General features: G+C 35.7%; 1 protein-coding gene across 1 annotated transcript; it reads left to right on the top strand.

The window, feature by feature from the left end:
• Positions 1 to 580: 580 nt before the first annotated feature.
• Positions 581 to 19,271, top strand: scf (Calumenin B scf). The gene is made up of 13 exons (XM_080179526.1): positions 581 to 660; positions 10,589 to 10,696; positions 11,606 to 11,728; positions 12,177 to 12,247; positions 14,489 to 14,601; positions 14,914 to 14,963; positions 15,336 to 15,413; positions 15,795 to 15,906; positions 16,056 to 16,143; positions 16,608 to 16,676; positions 17,152 to 17,257; positions 18,295 to 18,702; positions 19,077 to 19,271. The coding sequence occupies exons 2-12, from the start codon at positions 10,589 to 10,591 to the stop codon at positions 18,337 to 18,339; spliced, it is 963 nt and encodes a 320-aa protein (XP_080035652.1). The 5' UTR covers positions 581 to 660; the 3' UTR covers positions 18,340 to 18,702; positions 19,077 to 19,271.
• The last annotated feature ends 1,249 nt before the right edge of the window (positions 19,272 to 20,520 follow it).

The raw sequence follows: 20,520 nt of genomic DNA, 5'->3' as shown, positions 1-20,520 counted from the left end.
ACCGTGCCAATAAAATAAAATTTATGAAAACTCTCAAAAATAAATGCTTTTGCTTTTAATGTTTATATACAAAAAGAACCTACAAGTAGCCTAGAAATTGTTTAGCATTTGTAGTAATTTATATAATCATTCTAATTTTATAACATTTTGAAAACTGATTGCTTGCCATTACACCAAAATTTGAAGATGTTATTGTTGATTTTTAGCCTGGAAAACAAACCAAATTGAAAAACTAATTGAGATTATTGTTTGTAACTTAGTTTAGATCTGTGTGACATATTTATCAGGGAGGGATGGGACAATGGGCTGTTTTTAACACTAGTACCCAAAGTTTTATAATATCGATCACTTATTCGTTGACCTAACAACTTTGGTTACTTTTATTGAATTTTGATTGGTTGGTTCATGAAGTTTAGTGTTTAAAGCTTTTAACCACTAATTGTGATCTACAGAAGGGGTAATTTTGTGTATCATCATTGGGAATGTACATCACTTTATCAGCCATTGTCTTTTAGAACCCTGCATATTTATACTCTTCTGTCTGGTGAATATAAAATATAAATTAGTCTTATTATTATTATTTATTGATATTAAAAATATTTTCAGAATCTTATAGTGAAAAGGCTTTCAAGTTTTAGAGATTTTTTTTATATCATCAAGGTTTGTTTGTGAACTTTCATTAATATTTGATGATTTACAAGAAAAGATTTTATATTTTTTAAAAAGAGTTCTTCAAAACTACATTTGACTCTGCATTTTCTATCGAGACTACTTTCTTGTTTTCTAGATATTCAGATTTCTTCTATGACTTACCCCTCCGCTGTGGGACCTACGATCAACCAAACAATTTTAAATTTTTTTCGAAATAAGGGAGGGGGGGAGGAAGTTCTATGCACGACAAGGCACTTTGAGGGAAACGGCAAATTCATAGTTACAAAGACAGAACAACCCTTATGATATTTTAACAGTATATGTCTGTGTGTACTGAAGGTTCTCGCTAACAACTGAACCGAGATAGTTCCCCTTGAAAGAGACTAAAAGTTACCTTAGTGACTAGTCCTTCACTCAGGCACAAACTGGAGGCCAATCATGGTTCTCTGAAATCACACAAGTAAGAGATCAATAAGAGTAAGGTAAACGTTAACCCTCCTGTGATTGAATCTGTAAATAAAAGATATATATTTAACACAGGAATTTACAAAGATAAACAAAAGATATATGAGGATAAAAACTAGAGTATGAGTTGAAGCTAGGTCGTGCTTCTAAGTAAATATAAAACTAGGTGGAGATAGTTCATTCTCCTAGGTAAGTAATAGTGGAGATTATTCATTCTCCTAAGTAAGTGATATTTATGATAATATTGGTGAGACTGGTTCGTGTCCCTAGGATAAACATTAGAGCCATGTGTGTGCTCTTAAGATATATACAAATCACAGGATGTGTTGATTGTGGAGACATTTCTTTCTCACTGGAAGATCTGCTGGTTCACCTAGGTAGGTAGGTAGGTGATTGATAATAATCAAATATTGGTATTATTTTTATTTTTGTTTTTCTTTGAGAGCTTTGTTTAGTTCCTTTTCAACTTTCAGGTTATATTCCAGGGCACGGGTTTTGCTTTTTAGACTCTTTATCTCATCTTTGGCCTCTTCCATGTCTCTAGCATTGTCGTCCTGCTCATCTCTCAAGTCTTTTTGCAGCTTAGCCACTTTGTTCTCAAGTCTGTCTATCTTTTTCTGGGCTCTGTCATCTGGTTCTTGTTTTTCACTTCTTTGGAGCATTAAATCTTCAATTTGTCTTTTGAAGTGTGAAGTTTCTTTGTTGTGCATTCGTTGAAGTAGCTCTGTTTTGTTTGTTTCCTCCATCAGTGCTTGTTTAAAGTCTTCTCTGCAGTCATTGAATGTAGCAACTTGTGATTCTAGTTCAGCTATTTTGTTTTCTTGTTCCTTGATGATATCTTTTAGCTGAATATTTTGGATGGAGTCTGCTTTGTCTTCGATGGTAACTACTTCCATGGTTGTCTGTTCCTTTTCATAAATTGGTATTCCTTGTCTCTCAAGCTGGCTTGCTAAGATTTCTTCAATAGCTTGTTTTACAATAGACTTGAATTCTCCCTCAGTTTGTCTTGAGGCTTTCTTTGCCAGCTGGGTTTTGCCCTCTATGGCACCCATAAGAGAGAAAAGCCATCTCCTTTCATTCACCAATTCTCTGTTGTTGCATTCATTGTCAGGCAGCTTGTAACCAGGAGTTATATTTAGATGGACTGGGGCTGGTTCCATGTCAAAGTTTTGTCCTGTTATCTCACGGACTCCACTTGTATGATGCATGATGATGGCTTTGGCGACTTTTTCTGTACCAGCTAGGCTTAATTGGTGTCCTAGTCCGGTTTTTCGGTTGTATTCTTCAAAGCAATGAGCCATTACTTCTCTTCTTTTGGTGTGATATCTGTTCATGGTAAGTGTCCATTTGTGACCATTCAGGGGTGCTGATCCTAGAGCATGAGTCACTTGTTTTAGGAAGTAGTTTGCTTCTTGAATTTCTTGCCAGCGGTGTTGCAATGATGGGGCGTATGTTATAGTTGAGAAGGTAAGTCTTATCTTTGAATATCCTCTGCGGTCCATTGGGATTAGTTCAGCTATTTCTTTTGTAATAGCAATAACACCATCTCTTCCCAGGCGCTCAAAGTGTCTATTGAAGATGGAGGCAGTGATGTAGGTCCTTTTGCTTGTTTGTTTCGCCTGCTGGATTCTTTCAGAGACAGCATTTGCAAGGTCATTGATGGTGCCATCTTTGATGCTATCAAAGTGTATTTTACCATCCTTGCTTGTTGCTTTGGCCAGCATGGACTTTGAGACAAAAAAATCAACTATAGCATAGTGTTCTTCTTCTTTAAAGTTAATTTTCTTGATTGCAATGCTGTCCCAATCTAATTTTCCTTGATTGGTTTCGTGGTTGGAGGAGCTGGCAGTGGCGGCTGAGGTTCTTTTGCTGGATGTTTCACGATAGGGGGATCTTCTATATTCTCTGGATGGTTGTCTGCTGTTTCTTTGTTGATGTCTATGATCCCTTGATAGAGACCTCTTTCGTGGCTCTCTATATGGTGAGTGGCTTTGCCTGCTACTTCCGGCGGATTTTTCTCTTGATAAGCTCCTTGTGGAGGTCCAGTGATTTTTATTTCTGGAGGAGCTTCTTGAACGCTTTTGACTGCGTTTCTCTGCATCTTCAAAAGAGACAGACTTTCTCTTTTCAGATTTTTCGATTTCACCTTGACTTTCACATTTTTCACTGGGTTGAGAGTGATTGGTTGACTTAGTCGTGTCAGCCTCATGATGGTTATCACCACAGTCAAAGATGTCATCAGAGAGAGGATCTAGGTCTTTGATCCAGTCAAATATTATGACTTCATTGTCTTCAGACATATTTTCCGACATTTCAATTGAGGTAATTTCTGAAATGGAGGAAAAAAAAATTTTGTTTTGTTGATCTCTACAAAGAATTTTTGGTGTTTCAGAAAAAAATCACAAAGAAAAAAAAAACTATGGCATTTCTATTTTTTTTTTTTTTTTTTTTAAAAAAAGGAAGGTATTGTGAAAAAAAAAAACTTTTGGGAGAATCAATGATGTAACTAGTTTTACAAAAGAATGTCGATTTTTGTAACTGTGGGGTTAAATTAATCATTAGCAAGCTTCTTTATATAAAAGGATGACTGTGGATTTGAAGCAAGAAAAATGACTAATTGTAACTAGTTTCTTTTCATAAAAACGCCGTAGGTTGAAGGTAGATACGTTTATATATTATAATTGTGAGCAAAGAAAAACAAACTAATTGTAACTGGCTCTTTAGCATGAAATATAACTGTAGGATTAAAATGACTTTTAACTAACTCTTTTTAAAATAAACTCGTCGATTAAAATAACAGTAAAAATACATTTATAAATCACTATTTGTTGAGTGGATATAATTCCCATTTCCCACGTCGGGTTGAAATTCTTTATTGTTTTGGTTTGGTGCGGCAGGTTTGAGAGGGGACATGTTTTCTCTTTTTAAAAATTCCTTTTATGCTTTCCATTTGTGTATGTATTGTTTGTGATAAATTATCACAGAAAATTGTTGGTGATGGTCGTTATAAGTTTGTTCATTTCTATCACTTAAATTTTCGTAATTATCTGTTCAATTTTTGAGGGTAGTTTTTAGGGAAAATTTGTTGCGCCTATTTTCGTCCATTTCGCGCGCGTAATATCTTTGAATGCCGCGTATATTTATGACGTTATGAATGTCGTCTTCCGTTTAGGTTCGAAAATTTGAGATGGGGTTTGGATTACTTGTTGTTTGATATGAAATTTTTGGTGAAAATATTGTTTAATATGATATTTTTGTGGTTTGTTGTATTAATCGACGGAATTGAGGCATACACAATAATTTTTGATTTTTGAAGGGCTGGTTCTTGCCCATTAGATTCGACATACAGGAAATATGATGAATGGGGGAAGCATGTTGTTTTAGATATGAAAATTGAGGGGAGAAAGAAAAAAAGTGTAATTGTTGAGAAAAATGAATTAAAGAAAAATAAAAAGCAAAAGAAACAAAAAATGTGGTTTATATATATTTTTTTGATTAATACAAATGTGTTGGTCATCGGATCTTGGTTTTTGATGATTATTTTGATGGAATGATTTGTGTTTTCCAAGGTGATGAGATTTCTTCTTATATTTGCCTGAAATGAAAAACAAATAAGTTTTTGGTGAAGATGGTTGACTAGGGATAATTTGAAGGAATGCCGGTGTACAAGAAAAAAATGTTTTTGTATTTGTGTTGGGAAATTTTCTAACTAACAAAGCTCCGAAATAATGAAACACTTGTCGTTGTTTACATGTTATTTATTTATTTAATATTTATTTTTTTTTTTTTTTTTACAAATATTACAATAATAAAAGTTGAGATTGGCTTGTGTTGGTTCATAAGGTTACCAGTTGGGGGTGTGTTCTGCAAGTTCTTTGTCTTGGTTGGGATCGTAGGTCATGAAGAATTCCGAGGAGTTGGCAGCATCAATAGATTCTCCTAGATAACCTGTTTGGAGTGTTTCCAGTAGGTTTCTACCTGGCATACCTCGTTTAGTCATGCAGTCTGCTAGCATCATGTTTTCTTGAAGCCACATAACTTTTTCCACATGTCCATGTTTTTGCATTTGCTTGACACAGTGAATCTCTCTTCTGAGTCTAGCATTAGCCACTTGTTTGTTTGACCGTATTGATTCATATGATGAGTAATTGTCTACTACTCCTACTATTGGTATTTTGATGTTTAAGCATTCCTCACCCATTTGTTGGATTCCAATTGCTGCTGTTAGAGCTTGTTCCATGGCCAACGTTTCTGCCTCTAGTGTCGATAGGCAGGTTCGTTTTGGTTTGCCTGCTTTCCAGGCAATGGGTGCCGCCTGTTTTGTGTCTTTGTTTGCTATTAGAATGATGTATGCAATGACTGATTCCTGTCTATTACAAATATTTCCATGGCTTGCGTCTGAGAAGCACCATAATTCCGCATTGTCTAGATTGCCAATATTGGGGATGGTGATGTATGCTTTGTTCATTTGCATTTTTGCCATTACTTTTGCCGCTTGTTTCATGTCTTCTATGGTTCCATTGTGAAATTTTGAGCTTATGTGAACCATTTCATAGCTTAAGTCTGGTCTTGTTGCTCTTATGACCCAATTAACTTTGCCCATGATTTGGCGAAGAGTTGTCGTTTCTTCTGGTTTTAGGGGGCTTGCGGATTCTTTCATACGCTTTGCATCAAAGGTTGGTATCTCAATAGAGTTCAAGTATTCGTGTTGGTCTAGAGTTATGCGATCTTTGCTTTGCTCAATGTGGAATCCTGTGTAGGTAAAGTTATTTATCTCAGTTTTTCCAACTACTAGGTCTTTTAATAGCTTTGGGATAATGTTGTTTTCAAAGTTATCCGTACCAGCATGTAGGAAGTCGTCTACATGAATAGCTATTAATCCCTCCAAAATATCGTCTTCTTTGTATAGGTACAGGGCGGGATCTTGGCAAGACTTTTCAAATCCTAGTTGTTCTAGTTTTTCGTCTATTTCTTCGTACCATTGGCGAGATGCATCAGTTAATCCATATAAACATTTGTTTAGTCTCCAAAGCATCCCTTTTGCGTCTGCTTCCTTTGGGGGTTTTATGAATACTTCTCTGTCTAGTATTTTTCCTTGAAGGAAGGCTGACTTTATATCTGTACAGCAGACGTTCCAGACATTTGCTGCTGCCAGAGTGAGAAGAAATCTTAGTGACGTTGATTGAACTGTTGGTGAGTCTGATCTTATGTTGCTTTCTTCTTCATATCCTCTTGCTGTAAGTCTGGCTCTGATTGATCCTTCTTTCTCTGTAAGTACCCATGTCGTGGTAATTGCATTCTGCCCATTGTCTGGAACTTCAGTGTAGGTGCCAAAGTCTTTAAGTTTTTGTAATTCCTCTTGCATAGCTTTTAAGCCTTCATCAGTCTTCTTGGTATCTGGTGTTGTCATTGTGGCGAGAATCTCGTCATGTACCCATAAGGCAAGTATGTTTTCTTCATTGGACCTTTTCGTTTCAATTTCTTCTGTATTGACTCCAATGGTGTTGTTTAGGTGCGGGAAAGTGATATTATACCAGTGTCTGTTTGTTTTTTTTTTGCCTCCCAGCGAGAAAACTCTGCCTGGTCTCCATGTTCCTTCAAGTTTGCATTCTACTAGATCTCCTTTATGGAGAGTCGGTGGTTCATATGTTGTTGTTTGTGCTTTGTCTTTTTGCTTTGCTTTGTTCTTTTGTTTGGCATTGTCTTTCTTTTTGGGATTGGTTTGGTTATTTGCAGTTGGTGTTTGGACTTCTACCGTTGATCCATGAGGCCCTTGTGTTGATGCATTTTCATTTGTATTATCGTCAAATGTGTTCTTGTCAGTTTGACTGGCTTCTTGTAGGTTTTGGTCCAATTCGTTGGTGCTATCAGAGGTTTCATCTTGTTCATTTACTTTCTCGGTGTTTTCTTCAGTGGTTTTGTTCTCTCTATTGTTAGCTTGTAGTTCTGATGCTGTAGTTCTAGATGCATGATTTGCGTTTTCTGCTTGATTTGTGTTTTCTGTGATATTTCCAGTCTGGGTGTTATCACTTTGGGTTTCTTGTCCATCAGTGTCGTGATTGGATGCATGTTCAGTGTTTGCTTTGATAACTCTATTTGCACTGCATTTGTAGAAGAAGCTGCCACAGCTGACCATTATGATCTTTCCGTCTTGAAAGACAACTTTTCCGGAGAACCATTTCTTGTAATTAGCTCTTTTAAAATAGACTTTGTCACCATGCTTGTAGACTGTATTGTTGGTACGGATTTTGGCTTCTAGTGCTTTCTTTAGCTTGAGTGCACTCTCTTGTTTGATGAATTCTTGTCTAGCGCTTTTCATTGCTGTGAGATGCTTGAGCAGGGCACCTGAGATGCCTTCATCATCCCATGTTGGAAGCGGGTCGGTGATTATGTTGGGTAGTTTGGGGTTTTTTCCAAAAACTATTTGGTATGGACTAAATCCTTGAACCATTAGTAGGGAGTTCTTAGCAACTAGAGCCCAGGTTAGGAGTGTATCTAGGGGTACATCGGGATTGTCTTCCTCTAGTGCTTCCACGATGTTGTCATTTGTCCCATGGTTTTTCTCACATATACCATTTTCCCAGGGTGACTCCGCTCCAGTGGTGTTGTGTTCCACATTGAATTTGTTTGTCAGTAGTAGCATTGTTTCATTGCAGAATTCTCCTCCATTGTCTGTGAGGATTTTTCTTGGCGTGCCAAAGATGCTGATCCATTTTTCCATGAGACCATTAACAATTTCTGCAGGCTTTTTCGTGTTAATTATTTTTGCCATTGTGAAGCGAGAGAACAGGTCAATGATATAAAGAATGTGTTTGCCATTCTTTAGCTTTTTGAGATCCATGGCTATGACGTCATTCACATCCTTGGCCATTGACATGGCTACTGCGGGTTTGTCTGGGTTCCTTCGTCGTAGAACGCAGCCTTCGCATGGGTCAATGATTTTGTCTAGCATTTTACTGAATGTTGGTAGCCAAGCATTGGCATGCTTGAGAAGGTCGACAAAAGCTTGTTTGGGCCGATGCCCAAATTGAGCATGAAGCTTTTTCAGTAGTTTCATTTGAGTTGCTTCATCAGCATTTTTGAGGTCTATGGCGGCGAAGATCTCTTCAAAATCATCTTCTGCTAAGAATATGTCATGCATTTCTCCATCCTCAAGCAAGTTCACAATGTAGTGTCCGGCAGTGGTGGTGCTGAGGTCAACTATTTTTCCGTTGATCGAGGCTTTGTCTTCTTTCATGTATAGGATTGTGTCATTATCCTGTAAATCAGATTTTGACATAAGCATTGGAATGTCAGAGGGTATGATGTAGACTGTGATGATTCTTTGTTTGTCGCCCATGTATACTGGCAGTTCCCATTTTTCTGTCGCTGTTAGGAGTTGGTTGTTTCCAAATCTGAATTGTTTGTTGGCCTTGAGTGGTCCCATTGTTGCATCCCTAAGGTCTTTGGGAAGTGATCTCAGGTAGATTTGGAGCCATTGTTTTCCTGCGACTGTCTGCGAGCAGCATGTATCTAATGCTGCACAGTTAAGTGCCTCATTTGTGAATCTGCTCAGTTCTGGGTCTTTCATGTTGTCAGATAGGCAGATACTTCCTGGTTGATCTTCAGAGAAGTTGAATTGTGATTCTGAATCAAAGTCATCATCCTGCAAGTTTAAGTCATTGAGTCCAAGGTCATTCTCAATATTTTCTTCAGGTTGTTGTTCTTGTTCTTCCGTTGTTGCATGGATTTGATATCCTGAGAATCTCTTTGAGTTTAGATATTGAGCTTTCATCTTTTTGTATTGGTTGCAGTCTTTTAGGATATGATTTTTAGATCGGCAGAAATTACACCTTCTGTCTTGTTGAGGTTGATATGGTCTAGACATTCCTTGTCTTGGTTGTTGTTGTCGTTGTTGCTGTTGTTGTTGATATTGGGGTTGTTGGGGTCTAGATGGCTGTTGATTTCTGCCTCCTCTGCTAGGCCTGCTTGATCCTCTGTAGTATTGGTTTTGTTGTTGTTGTAAGAGTTGCTTCTTTTTCCATGCTTGTTTTTGGTAGAAGCTTGCTGCATATACATCTTCTTTGATTTCAGCTTCCAGGTCCTCCATGGATTGGCCATCTGTTACCAAGGCTTGTTCGTGCCTTATTTCTTTTGATGAGTTTGTTTGTAGCTCATTGAGTCTGTCTGACAGGTGTATCATAATGGAGTCTTTGATGTTTTTGTATATATTTGTCATGTTCTCATCTTTGTTGTTTACAGCAAGAATGAGTTCATATTGAGTTTCTGACAGGTTTGCCGTGCGCAGAAGGTGAAGTGCCTTACCTAGTTCTGTGAGTGCACCAATATTTTCAGTGTATCCTTGACATACTTTTTCAAATTGAGGTAAATACTGTTTGATGGGTTGATCAGGCTTTCTTTTGATATCCAGAAAGTCGTCCCATTTTTCTGCTGCCTTAGTTAGGCCTGATTTTTCCAGGTACTTGTCAAGTACCTTCAGAACCTTTTTAACTCCTTCCTCATCGTCATTGAGGGATTCAGGCGTGTGTTCCGAATAAACATAATCTTTAAGATCATGCCCAAATTTGGAATTGTTGGATAGGTTGTACGCTATCACTCCACCCTGGATTTTCTTTTCCACATGCGTCATTCCGCTCCATGCTGCTATGTCTCTCTTGAACTCTGCGTAGGTCTGACATTCTTCTAGGTCAGGAGGGTTAACAATGGGTTTAAGAATTGACATTTTTATTCACTTGTTCGGATTTACCGATTGCCTTATTGATCTCTTTTTCACAGTATCACTGATGCCCGTGTTGATCACTTAAGTTTGATTATTAATCGTAGCGAATATCCGCATTCACTTTAGGGGAACCGTAATGTTTAGGCTATGCTTTCGTTAGCCTGTAGGGTAACCTTTCTTTTTCACTTCACAGAGAGAATTTCTGATTGCCTATACAATGTTAGCAAAGCCTTTTTCGTAGCTCTGGTACCATTGAAAGAGACTAAAAGTTACCTTAGTGACTAGTCCTTCACTCAGGCACAAACTGGAGGCCAATCATGGTTCTCTGAAATCACACAAGTAAGAGATCAATAAGAGTAAGGTAAACGTTAACCCTCCTGTGATTGAATCTGTAAATAAAAGATATATATTTAACACAGGAATTTACAAAGATAAACAAAAGATATATGAGGATAAAAACTAGAGTATGAGTTGAAGCTAGGTCGTGCTTCTAAGTAAATATACCCCTTTCCAGGATAGCTTCGCACAGGTCCTGGGAAGTTTTATAACTATTTTGAGGTAGGGTAACATAATCCCCCCCCCCCCAGGAGTAATCGCTCATAGAAAAAAATCCTCTCCCCCAAAAAAGCTTTTTTTCTTTTTAAATCTAAAATTGTAAGTGGGTTGGTACCCCTCAAGTGCCCCTAGAGGCCTACTAGGGTTGTTACGTAGGCGTAATCAATAAAGTATTCACAAACATACAACTGTGAAAAGATGAGACTGTATCTTGTGGCTGGTTTTCTGCTTGTGGGTCTGGTCCAATCATTCACTGTGGAGAAGGAACATGACAGAGTTCTTCAGGATATTCCCCTCAGCCATAAGGTATAGTTTTAAAAGCGAAGCTTTTCTATATTTAGGCTCGGTTTGTCCTTCCGGGACAGTTAGCTCTTTTCGTTAGTTTAAACAGGTAAGGCTTGTCCTATCGATTTCAACCTTTGCTTGATGATTCCTATAACAATTATGTACGATTGGGGAATCGTAGCATCCTTACAATCGTTACCAGAAAGTCCGTACGTCCATTTTAAACATGCCGATTTTTTTCTTCTTGTGGGTCTGGTCCAATCACATACTGTCGGAAAGGAACATGGCAGAGTTCTAGACCTTACCACGCACCTTGAAACATACTCCGCGTCTTAATTGCAGTGGAAGTCTTTTTATTTGCCCAATAGACAACAAACCCTTTGATTGCACGACATTAGTGTGACATTACTGTGAATGATATAAGTTTCCCCGACGACGAGTGAATGTGCTACGCGTTGAGCCACGGTCGCAGGTTCAGCCATAAGGTATAACTTTTAGGTGATTTTAGATGGCGATTCCTAGAACAACGACGGAGTGTAGGGGCAGTGTTATTAACGTAGAAGCAAATATTTTTAATTTAGAATTTTATATCACTATAGTCAACACAACTATACTTTTGTGCCCTAATCAATCCTTCCTATTATCATTCCTTCCTCTAAGTCTACAATATGATTTTTATCTATCGTTTAAACTTATTTTTTGTCTTACTTATATGGCATATAGGTATGAAAAGAATGTGTTAATGCGCATTTCTGCATACTTACTAGGTACTCCTTAGGAAACTGCCATTAGGGAAGAAAATTTTTATACCAATAAAAAAACATTTCAATTTAATATGACTGTAAAAATAAATGTATAGGTATATTATTCATTTAATTCATTCATTATTGTTGTTCAATCTATCAAACAAAAATCTAAAATTGTCTCTAGGAGCATGATGACGGGACCCATGACTATGATCACGAAGCTTTCCTTGGCGAGGAGGAGGCTGCTGAGTTCAATGAACTAGATCCGGAGGAATCTGTACGCCGGCTGGCGCTCATTGTTGATAAGGTATTTTATCGCTTTGTATCATACGACAGTTTTTAGCTTATTTGAAAATGCAAAATTATAAGATCAAAACCAGATTTATTAACCCTGGGTTCTAAACCAGCGGATATTAATCGTTTTCGAAGCCATACTGGAAAAAATATCTAATATAACTAATTAAATGGGTTATACCTGGGCTGGAGGGGACAATGGACCATAATAAACACTGGTGACTTTTTTGAGTTTTGATTGATTTGTTCTAAACTAATGTGTCCAAACTTTTCAACTTCTTTATAATTTTCACTTACTAAAAGGGTTATTGTTTTGAAAAATTAGAATATTCTTCTGATAAGAAGAAAAATAATCTTGGTTTTTAGTATAAAAAAATGAGAGGAGCTAAGGGAGTAAAAAAAAATATTGATAAGAGTGTTGTCCCCTCCCTTCCTGAAATGATTCATCTGTTATTATTAAGATTGATTCTGACAATGATGGTTTGATAACTGTTGAAGAGATGCAAGAATGGATCAAACAGTCTCAGGCCAGGTAAAAAATTTCTAGCATGGCTTTGAAACTGGTTAATATCCGCTTGATTTGAGGCCTTACTGAAAATTATGTATAGCATCGTATTACAGACAACTTTCCATGTATATTAAAATAAAAATCATAAAATCAATTCCAGTGTTTTTAGCCCGGGCTTTTGTTTCTTCTGGTCTAACAAAACAGGTTTAAATTTTAAAAAATTTTGATATCCGCGGAAAGCTTTGTATAACACGATGCGATATATAACTAACTAACTAGCGGCTTCGCCCTCTAAGGGCTTTACCCAAGAGGTGATAAAACACAAATTTAGCGAAATTCGTAATAGGACCACAAAAATCTTCAGCAAAAGAAAAAAAAAGTTGGGGGTGTCCTCCTCTCCCCCCCCCCCCCCCAAGAAAATAGCCTAAAACCACCACAGGACCAGTAGGTATATTCCAGTGTTGCGGATCCGCATTGATTGTATCCGGATCCTCCAAATTTGGTCAGTGCGGATTTGGATCCGGATCCTTGACAATAAAAATAAAATCACCAAATTTTTTTTAAAAATATTTATTCTTTAATCTCGAATACAATGTGAGAGAGAAGAGTGTGGGAGTGAATCAGCTGATCTTAACAAGGTTACCAGATATTTCAAAATTTGTAAGTGACTATTTTGTATAAATTTAGGTAGATTTTTTCATAAAGGGGGGGGGGGTAAAATGTGGTGACTCGGGCCACGACATACCAGCAATTTTATTTTGGATGCTACACCCTTAGTTTTAGAGATAATTGGGTAAAATCTTTTGGGCTGGGTCACTAATAACCCCAAGTTTTGGTATCTTTCAAAAAAACGGCGGCGGGACCGCCGCTCCCGCCGTCAGCCGCCGTTTTCCGCCGCCACCAAAAAAATTTTTTATTGCATTTCTCTGCACTTGAAAACTTGACTTGCGAGTAAATCATTAAAGATTAAATTAAAGGGTATGCAAATAAAAATACGTACATTTTTAAAATTCTAATTGCTCAACTTGTGTTAATAGTAGAAAAACGTTATGCATACCATTAGAACCGCTATGAATTCTATTATTTGGAAATATGAAAACGATTCCTGTGCTACGTATAATTTATGAGCTATGTGGTAGAATGTCCCAACTGACTTAAAACTTGCGAGTAAATCAATAAGGATGAAATTTTTCCACTTTTCTCACATTTATCAATACAGCTCCTAAATTAAAAATAGCACAAAAATCGTACTTATATTTCCAAAATATAGAGCTTATGACGGTTCTAACGATATACATAGCATTTTTCTACTATTCACACAAGCCGAGCAGTTTGAATTTTAAAAATGTCTGCATTTTTGCACACACTTTTTTTTTATCTTTAATGATTTACTCTCAAGTCAAGTTTTAAGTCAGTGTGGACATTCTTCTACGTAGCTCCTAAACTATAAGTAGCACAGTAATGGTTTTTACATTTACATAAAATTGACTTCATAGCGGTTCTAACGTTATAAATAACGTTGTTCTACTATTAACACAAGTCGCGCAATTTGAATTTTAAAAAGGTACATATTTTTTTAAATATTTTAATCTTTAATGATTTACTCGCAAGTCAAGTTTTAAGTCAGTTGGGACATTTTACCACATTGCTCCTAAACTATACGTAGCACAGGAATTGTTTTTATATTTCCAAAAAATAGACTTCATAACGGTTCTAATGGTATGCATAACGTTTTTCTACTATTAACACAAGCCGCGCAATCTAAATTTTAAAAAGGTCCGCATTTTTTTTGCACACCCTTTATAATAGGATATATTTATTATGTGGGGTTTAGTCTGTTTGGAAACTAAAATAGATTATATAATGATTTTTATAAGAAACAGAGGTGTATTTTATGCATGGGATAATATAAAAGATAGAAAATTTATATAAATTAAATCCGCTATCTGTAATATGTTTCACGAGCGGCTACGCCACTAGAGGGTGCTAGCGTAACATAATTTTTTTGTTTTTTTTTTATTTACGTTAAGATCAGCTGTTTACCAAAAAATGCTAGTTAGATTTAGGCATGTTTTTTTTGCGATTTCTCTTGGGAGGGTGGTGGTATCCTCCCTCAAAATTATATAGTTGTATACCTTCCTAGGACTTATGAGAATCTACCCTGTAAAGTAGAACCATATCGGTTGGGTGGTTAACCAGATCCATCGGTTCAGACAGATAGATAGATAGACATCCTGTTACTTTTTATAAGGATTATATATTTAGATACGTAGATGAAGATACAGAGAAGCAATGGGAGAACTATCGCCAGGCAACAGATGGTCAGAAGGATACCCTTGACTGGCATGAATACAGGGAGGCTGTCTATGGATTTTTGGGTAAGTTGATTTGGAAATTGTACCGCAAATTAAATCAATTTTTGGCGTTGCTGCAAAAGGCCTAAATAACAATATTTATACCTAACCATTAAAAAGATCCTTAACCCTAAATCTTAGGAGGGTGGTGGTACCCTTCCTCAAAATAGCTATAAAGCTTCCTAGGACCTACTAGAAGCTATTCTGTAAATTAGAACCACATCGGTTCGGCGGTTGGAGAGTCCCTCCAGTACAAAAAGACAGAGAGACAGACATACCGTTATTATTATGCTTGACGCCAAATTATAACTATATTTTGATTTTGCTTTGCTTTAGATCATGAGCCAGAAGGCGATGTTATTGAAGAAGGTTTCTCATATAGAGACGTAAGTTTATTTAACACATAATTAATAGAATGCTTGTCTGTCTGTCCAAATAAGGCTTTACATCATATCTTTTAGAAAGAGAATAGTAGCTTTCGCAATATTCCGAAAATTGTGAGTAAGCTTCCAGTCATTGCGCTTATTAAGTCTAACTGTTAAATATTGTCCAAACGTATACTATTGTTAAATGCATATTTAAAAACAGTTTGATCTAATAAGCGCATTTGACTCACAACTTCGCGGAATTTTGTTTATTTTGTTACACTTGTTAAGTTGCTACATTGTTAAGGAGAACAAGATCGGTTCAGCGGTAAGCGAGATTCCTTCGGTATAACATGCTGTTAATTATTGTTCCAATAATTTGTTTATTAATAGATGGAAGCTAGAGATCAGAGAAGATTTAGTTTAGCAGATGTAGACAAGGATGGCAGGCTTACAAAGCTCGAATTCCAGGTAAAAATTGTTTTGCCGTGTTTTGAAGTTCGTTAAGTAAATAATAAATAAATATAAATGTCTTCCACATAATGCGTAATTTCATCCTAAAGGAAGCCTGCAAGAAATACTCCGACCTAACTTTTGAAAGACTGCCACAAGTAGACCCAAAACCCCAAATTTGAAGCTTTCAGCTTCAATAACAAAATAGTTATACGTATTTTAAAATGACATTTTTGGTATATGAAAGTTTTGAAAGTTTTCTATTGCTCATGATAGAAATTTCAATTTTAAATTAAGTTGGCCAGAAGCAAAATTGTTATCTTATTTTCGGCAGAAACTTAGGTTGCCAGCAACTTATTATCATATATCGGCCATTGTCTTATCCCTGTATTATTTTAGTCATTCCTTCACCCCGAGCACGCGGACCATATGAGAGATATTGTTGTCACGGAAACTTTCGAGGATATTGACAAAGACAAGGATGGAAAAATTACGCTTCAAGAATATATAGGTTCATTCAATCATTTATTAAAGACTAGTGTATTTATTAATTTACTAGCGGCTACGCCCCTAGAGGCCTCTATGGGGCACTAGGAAGTAAAATAAAATAAAAATTTGGAGATTTTAAAAGAATTTGGATTGAATGTCGAAAATTCGAAGGCGACATGTTCAAAGGCTCCTCCGAGGGTGCTGAAGAACCAGAGTGGGTTGTCTCCGAGAGAGAGATGTTTACCAAACAGAGAGACAGGTACTGGTTAGAACAGGGAGGGAGGAGATATTGAACTGTTTATTACACCAGTCCCCTAAGTTATGCACTAACGTTTTTCTAATTCGTTAGCTAACAACTTTGGGGACTTTTATTGAATTTTGATTGGTTGCTTTATTAAGTTAAGTCACAGTGTTTAAACGTTTCAACAACTAATTGTAACTTACAGAATGGGTAATTTTGTGTATTATCATTGGGGATGTCCATCAATTTATCAGCTATTGTCTTATCCCTTTAGATCCCTGACTGCATTGACCGCCAAGCATTGAACATTTTTCTATGTTTATTGTTTGCTTCCCTGTACAAAGAACACCACAATATGATCATTTTAGAAATTAAACAAGTGCCCCAGAGGCCTCTAGGGACTCTTGTGGCTATTACACACACATCTTTAGTTAAAAAAAGACGTCAATTTTGAAGAAGACTAATCTTGTTTTTTTGTCCAGGGATGGAAATGGATATTTGGACGTGGAAGAAGTGAAAGCCTGGATTGTGCCCCCAGATTTTGATCACAGGGATATATTAATGAAAATATAAAATAAATTATAAACTTTTAGAATATTTTCATTTTCCTATTGTATTGATAACAGATCTATAGTATAGATGTATATACAGACAACTACCTCCCTTCATTTTTCATAGACCTCTTTCGTCTGCTTATTATTATTTTCTGTTACTTGGCTGTGTAATATAAGCGATATCATTGACCCAAAAGAAAGGTTGTACAAGACAATTGCAATGGGGAGATACAGTTATATAATCCTTACTCCCTCTAGTGTTTTACTCTAACCTACATTTCTACATATCTGTATTTATGGATATTTATTTTATATTTACCCTAAAAGTTTCATTTTAAAGATACATTAAAATTTGGATTATCAAGATTCTCGAAAACGTATTTCAAATCCTACTTTAAAACAAAAAGTTGTTTGAAATATTTTATTACTACTGGACATTGCTTGAATTGATTGATATACTTGGTAACAACAGTGAGGCAGAGGCTAAGCATCTTGTATTCGAAGCAGATGAGGACCAGGACAGCAAACTTACAAAGGAGGAGATTCTTAACAATTATGATCTGTTCGTCGGGTCTCAGGTATTTAACAACAGAAAGGAAGGGGCAATTGGCTGTTTATTACACTAGTCCCCAAAGTTTTCAGTAACGTGTTCAAAGATTCCATCCAATAATTTCAATTTATGGAAATGGAATTTTGTGCATCATTATTGGGGATGTACATTTATGTATCGGCCATTGTCCTATCCCTTTAGTTTTAATCTATTCAGGGTTGTTTTCCATTTTAGTTAAATTTATTTCCCCCCACCCCTTTCTATTTCTGTCCCCAATTTCAATATTAAAAAAAAACTTTAAGCCTCTGACTAGATAATTCCCTTGGTGGGGTGTGATATGAAAAAAGTTTAAATACATAATAAATCTTCACTGAAAATCTCAATCAAATTATTTAGGACTAGTATATTTTGAGATATTGCTTCAGATAAGATAAACAAAAAAGAGAGGACACTATTTAGCAAAACCTTTTGTTTTGTTCGAACTTTTTGAACTTTTCATTAAAATCGATATTACGTGGATCTTACATTAGATTTTCATATTCTCTTAGAAAGTGAAACTTGCAGCGGGGTATCTTAAACCAACAACGAAATAAATTGGAAAAAAAGAACCCGGTATTAGTGTCGGACTGATTATGACGTAACAAAAAAAATTAGCCAATGAGAGGCTACTATGAATTTTACCATTGGTCAATAATGTCCTCTCATTGGCTAATTTTTTTTGTTACGTCATAATCAGTCCGACACTAATACCGGGTTCGGAAAAAAATCTCGAAATCTATACGTGGTTTTCAGCTGTCGTTGGGAAGCAACATATAGCAGAATTAACGACCTCTCCATTTGCCCCTTAAATATTATTTTAGATTTATTTCACTTGTTTGTTATACCTTATACCTGGCAGCGGGCTAAAATAACGATCCCCCATTTACCCCATCCTCTCCCCTCTTACTGTATGAATGTACTGATCAATTTCAAGTTCCATGTTAGCAAGCTAAATTGACGACAACTTTTTCCCTGCCACAATTGCACATCCATTGTTTTTGTATCATACTAATTTAATTGTTTTAGGCTACTGACTTTGGGGAGGCTCTTTACAGACACGATGAATTCTAATTGGTCTGAAACTACCACAATTATATACTGTTATGAATGTACTTATTTACGTAACCAAACCGATACTCATTATAATTAAGAACTTAGAAAAAATTAACTTTCTTAGTTTTCTATTAAAACTAAATCTTCCAATTCTAAACCAATAATTTCTACATTGAATCTCAAATGATATTTCATTATCAATCGCACAATTTTGTATTTTGTTATTTTTTTAAAGTACCGAAAGTGCCTTTTTTTATTTCTTAAAATGCATAGCAATACATATTGTTGTTTTTTCATTTTTTTATCGTTGCCAGTGAATTGAAAATTAGTGATTTTTTGAAAAGTTATTTATAAGCTTATTAGAATCTAGTAGAGTTCACAGTAAAATGTTCCTGTTAACTATTATCCCCAAAAGTTTTGTATTTTAAAGGCTGATTACGGCCAAACGTTGAAACACACAGATTGTAATCGCAAAAAAAATTTTACCGACAAAAGAAGGCTTTTAAATTAACTAGAATAGCCATTACTCAATAATGCACAGTTATCTCGCAGTGCACATAAATACGTGAAAAAGTCGCGAGTCTTTTACCTGTGCATAATGGATCTTAGTTATTTCAGATTATTTATAGGCCTTCTTATGCCGCTAACATGTTGTGCGGGCATGCCATGAACGTTCATCCGTTTGGCAACCTTTTAAGTTCATAGATTTTTAGAGATATTCGTCACCAGGAACATTTTGCCGTGAACTACACTAGATCCGCCTTTTAGTTAACTTAGATTATGTACTAATAGTTAATAATTTTATTTATTTTGTTAAATTCAATTTAATGCATTTTTGTTTGTTTGATCCAGCATTTTTATTAGATATTCTTATGTATTATTAATTTTATTTGCTAGCTAATTGTATTTTTTTTATAATTGTTAATAAAATTTTATTATTGAAATAAAAACTTGTATTTTGTTACCTTAAAGCGAAAGGGAAAAAAACTAACTGTGCAATGCATGATAATGAATTGCGCCTGTTTTTGGGCCAAGGCATTCCTCCTATTATTGTCGCGTAGAGTTTACCAAATAAAAGATTGTGGAAGTCGATTTGCATCCATTTCACAAAATAGCCATCTGATAGGTTAGGTTAAGTTGGGTTTATTAAGGTTTATTCTATTTAGTGTAGGTTAGCCCGACTTTGTGGTTAGGCTGGCTTGGCTTCTTATTGGTGGACTGATTTTTGGTTTTAAAATTTGTATGTGCTTTGAATTAATGATAATTTTGGCAAAAACATTTTACGTTTATTTATCATCTATATTACCTATTTGTTTTATTGTTTGAACCTTTAATTAAAAAGAATCACTTAATTAAAAAGAATCACAACATCCATAAAAGTGGAGCTTTGAAACAATAGGACAAACGAACATTAAAACTATTAGAGTTTCTGAACTGAATAAGCAGAATATAAATGTATAAAATCTGAACAAAATTTTAAGTAAGTTTGTTTTAAAACTGCTTAAATAAAGGATACTGTTTAAGGACATACTTGCATTTTAGGGTTTGTTTATAGAGATACTTCGCATATAACATTGTACATCAACGAATAGAGCCAACCGTTATGTCACGGACACCCCGACTCTTATTATAGCAAAGCTTTGATTTTAAAAATATTGAATTACAATTTACCAAAAATAAACGGTTCCAGGACAAACGCAGGAGTCCTAAACGTCGGAGTTGACAAACGCTGGAGTGTTAAAATATTAATTTTATTAAGTATTTCTATACAGATTAGGTTAGGTTAAGAAATGAATGAACAAATAAGCCCCACGCAGGGGTTAGGCATTTAAAAAACCTATAAGATGGTCTAAAATAGGTTAGGTAAGGTTAAGTGTCCACTCCGACGTTTGGAACTCCTGCGTTTGTCGTAGGACCAAATAAACAACATACTTCTAGTTCTAAACCAAATTTATTTTTGAATCACAAACAATTTGGCAATTATTAGATTTTAAAATTAATGCTTAAAATCTAAAAAAAATACAAAATACACTAAAGAAAATTATTATCTATTGATCAGTCCAAGTTTATGCTTAATTTTAGAGAACAAATCACAGTTTTGTAATGAAAAATCACAAGTTTTTTTGAAGCCCAAATGAGCTGGGGTTTGCTTATACCAACAACGAAATAAATTCGAAAAAAATCTCGAAACATACGTGT

This window comes from Acartia tonsa, chromosome 12 (assembly GCF_053477335.1).
Source record: "Acartia tonsa isolate MP-2025a chromosome 12, ASM5347733v1, whole genome shotgun sequence".
Taxonomy (NCBI): Eukaryota; Metazoa; Arthropoda; class Copepoda; order Calanoida; family Acartiidae; genus Acartia; species Acartia tonsa.
The sequence above is the reverse complement of the archived record's forward strand: the minus strand, read 5'-3'. Positions and strand labels throughout refer to the sequence as shown.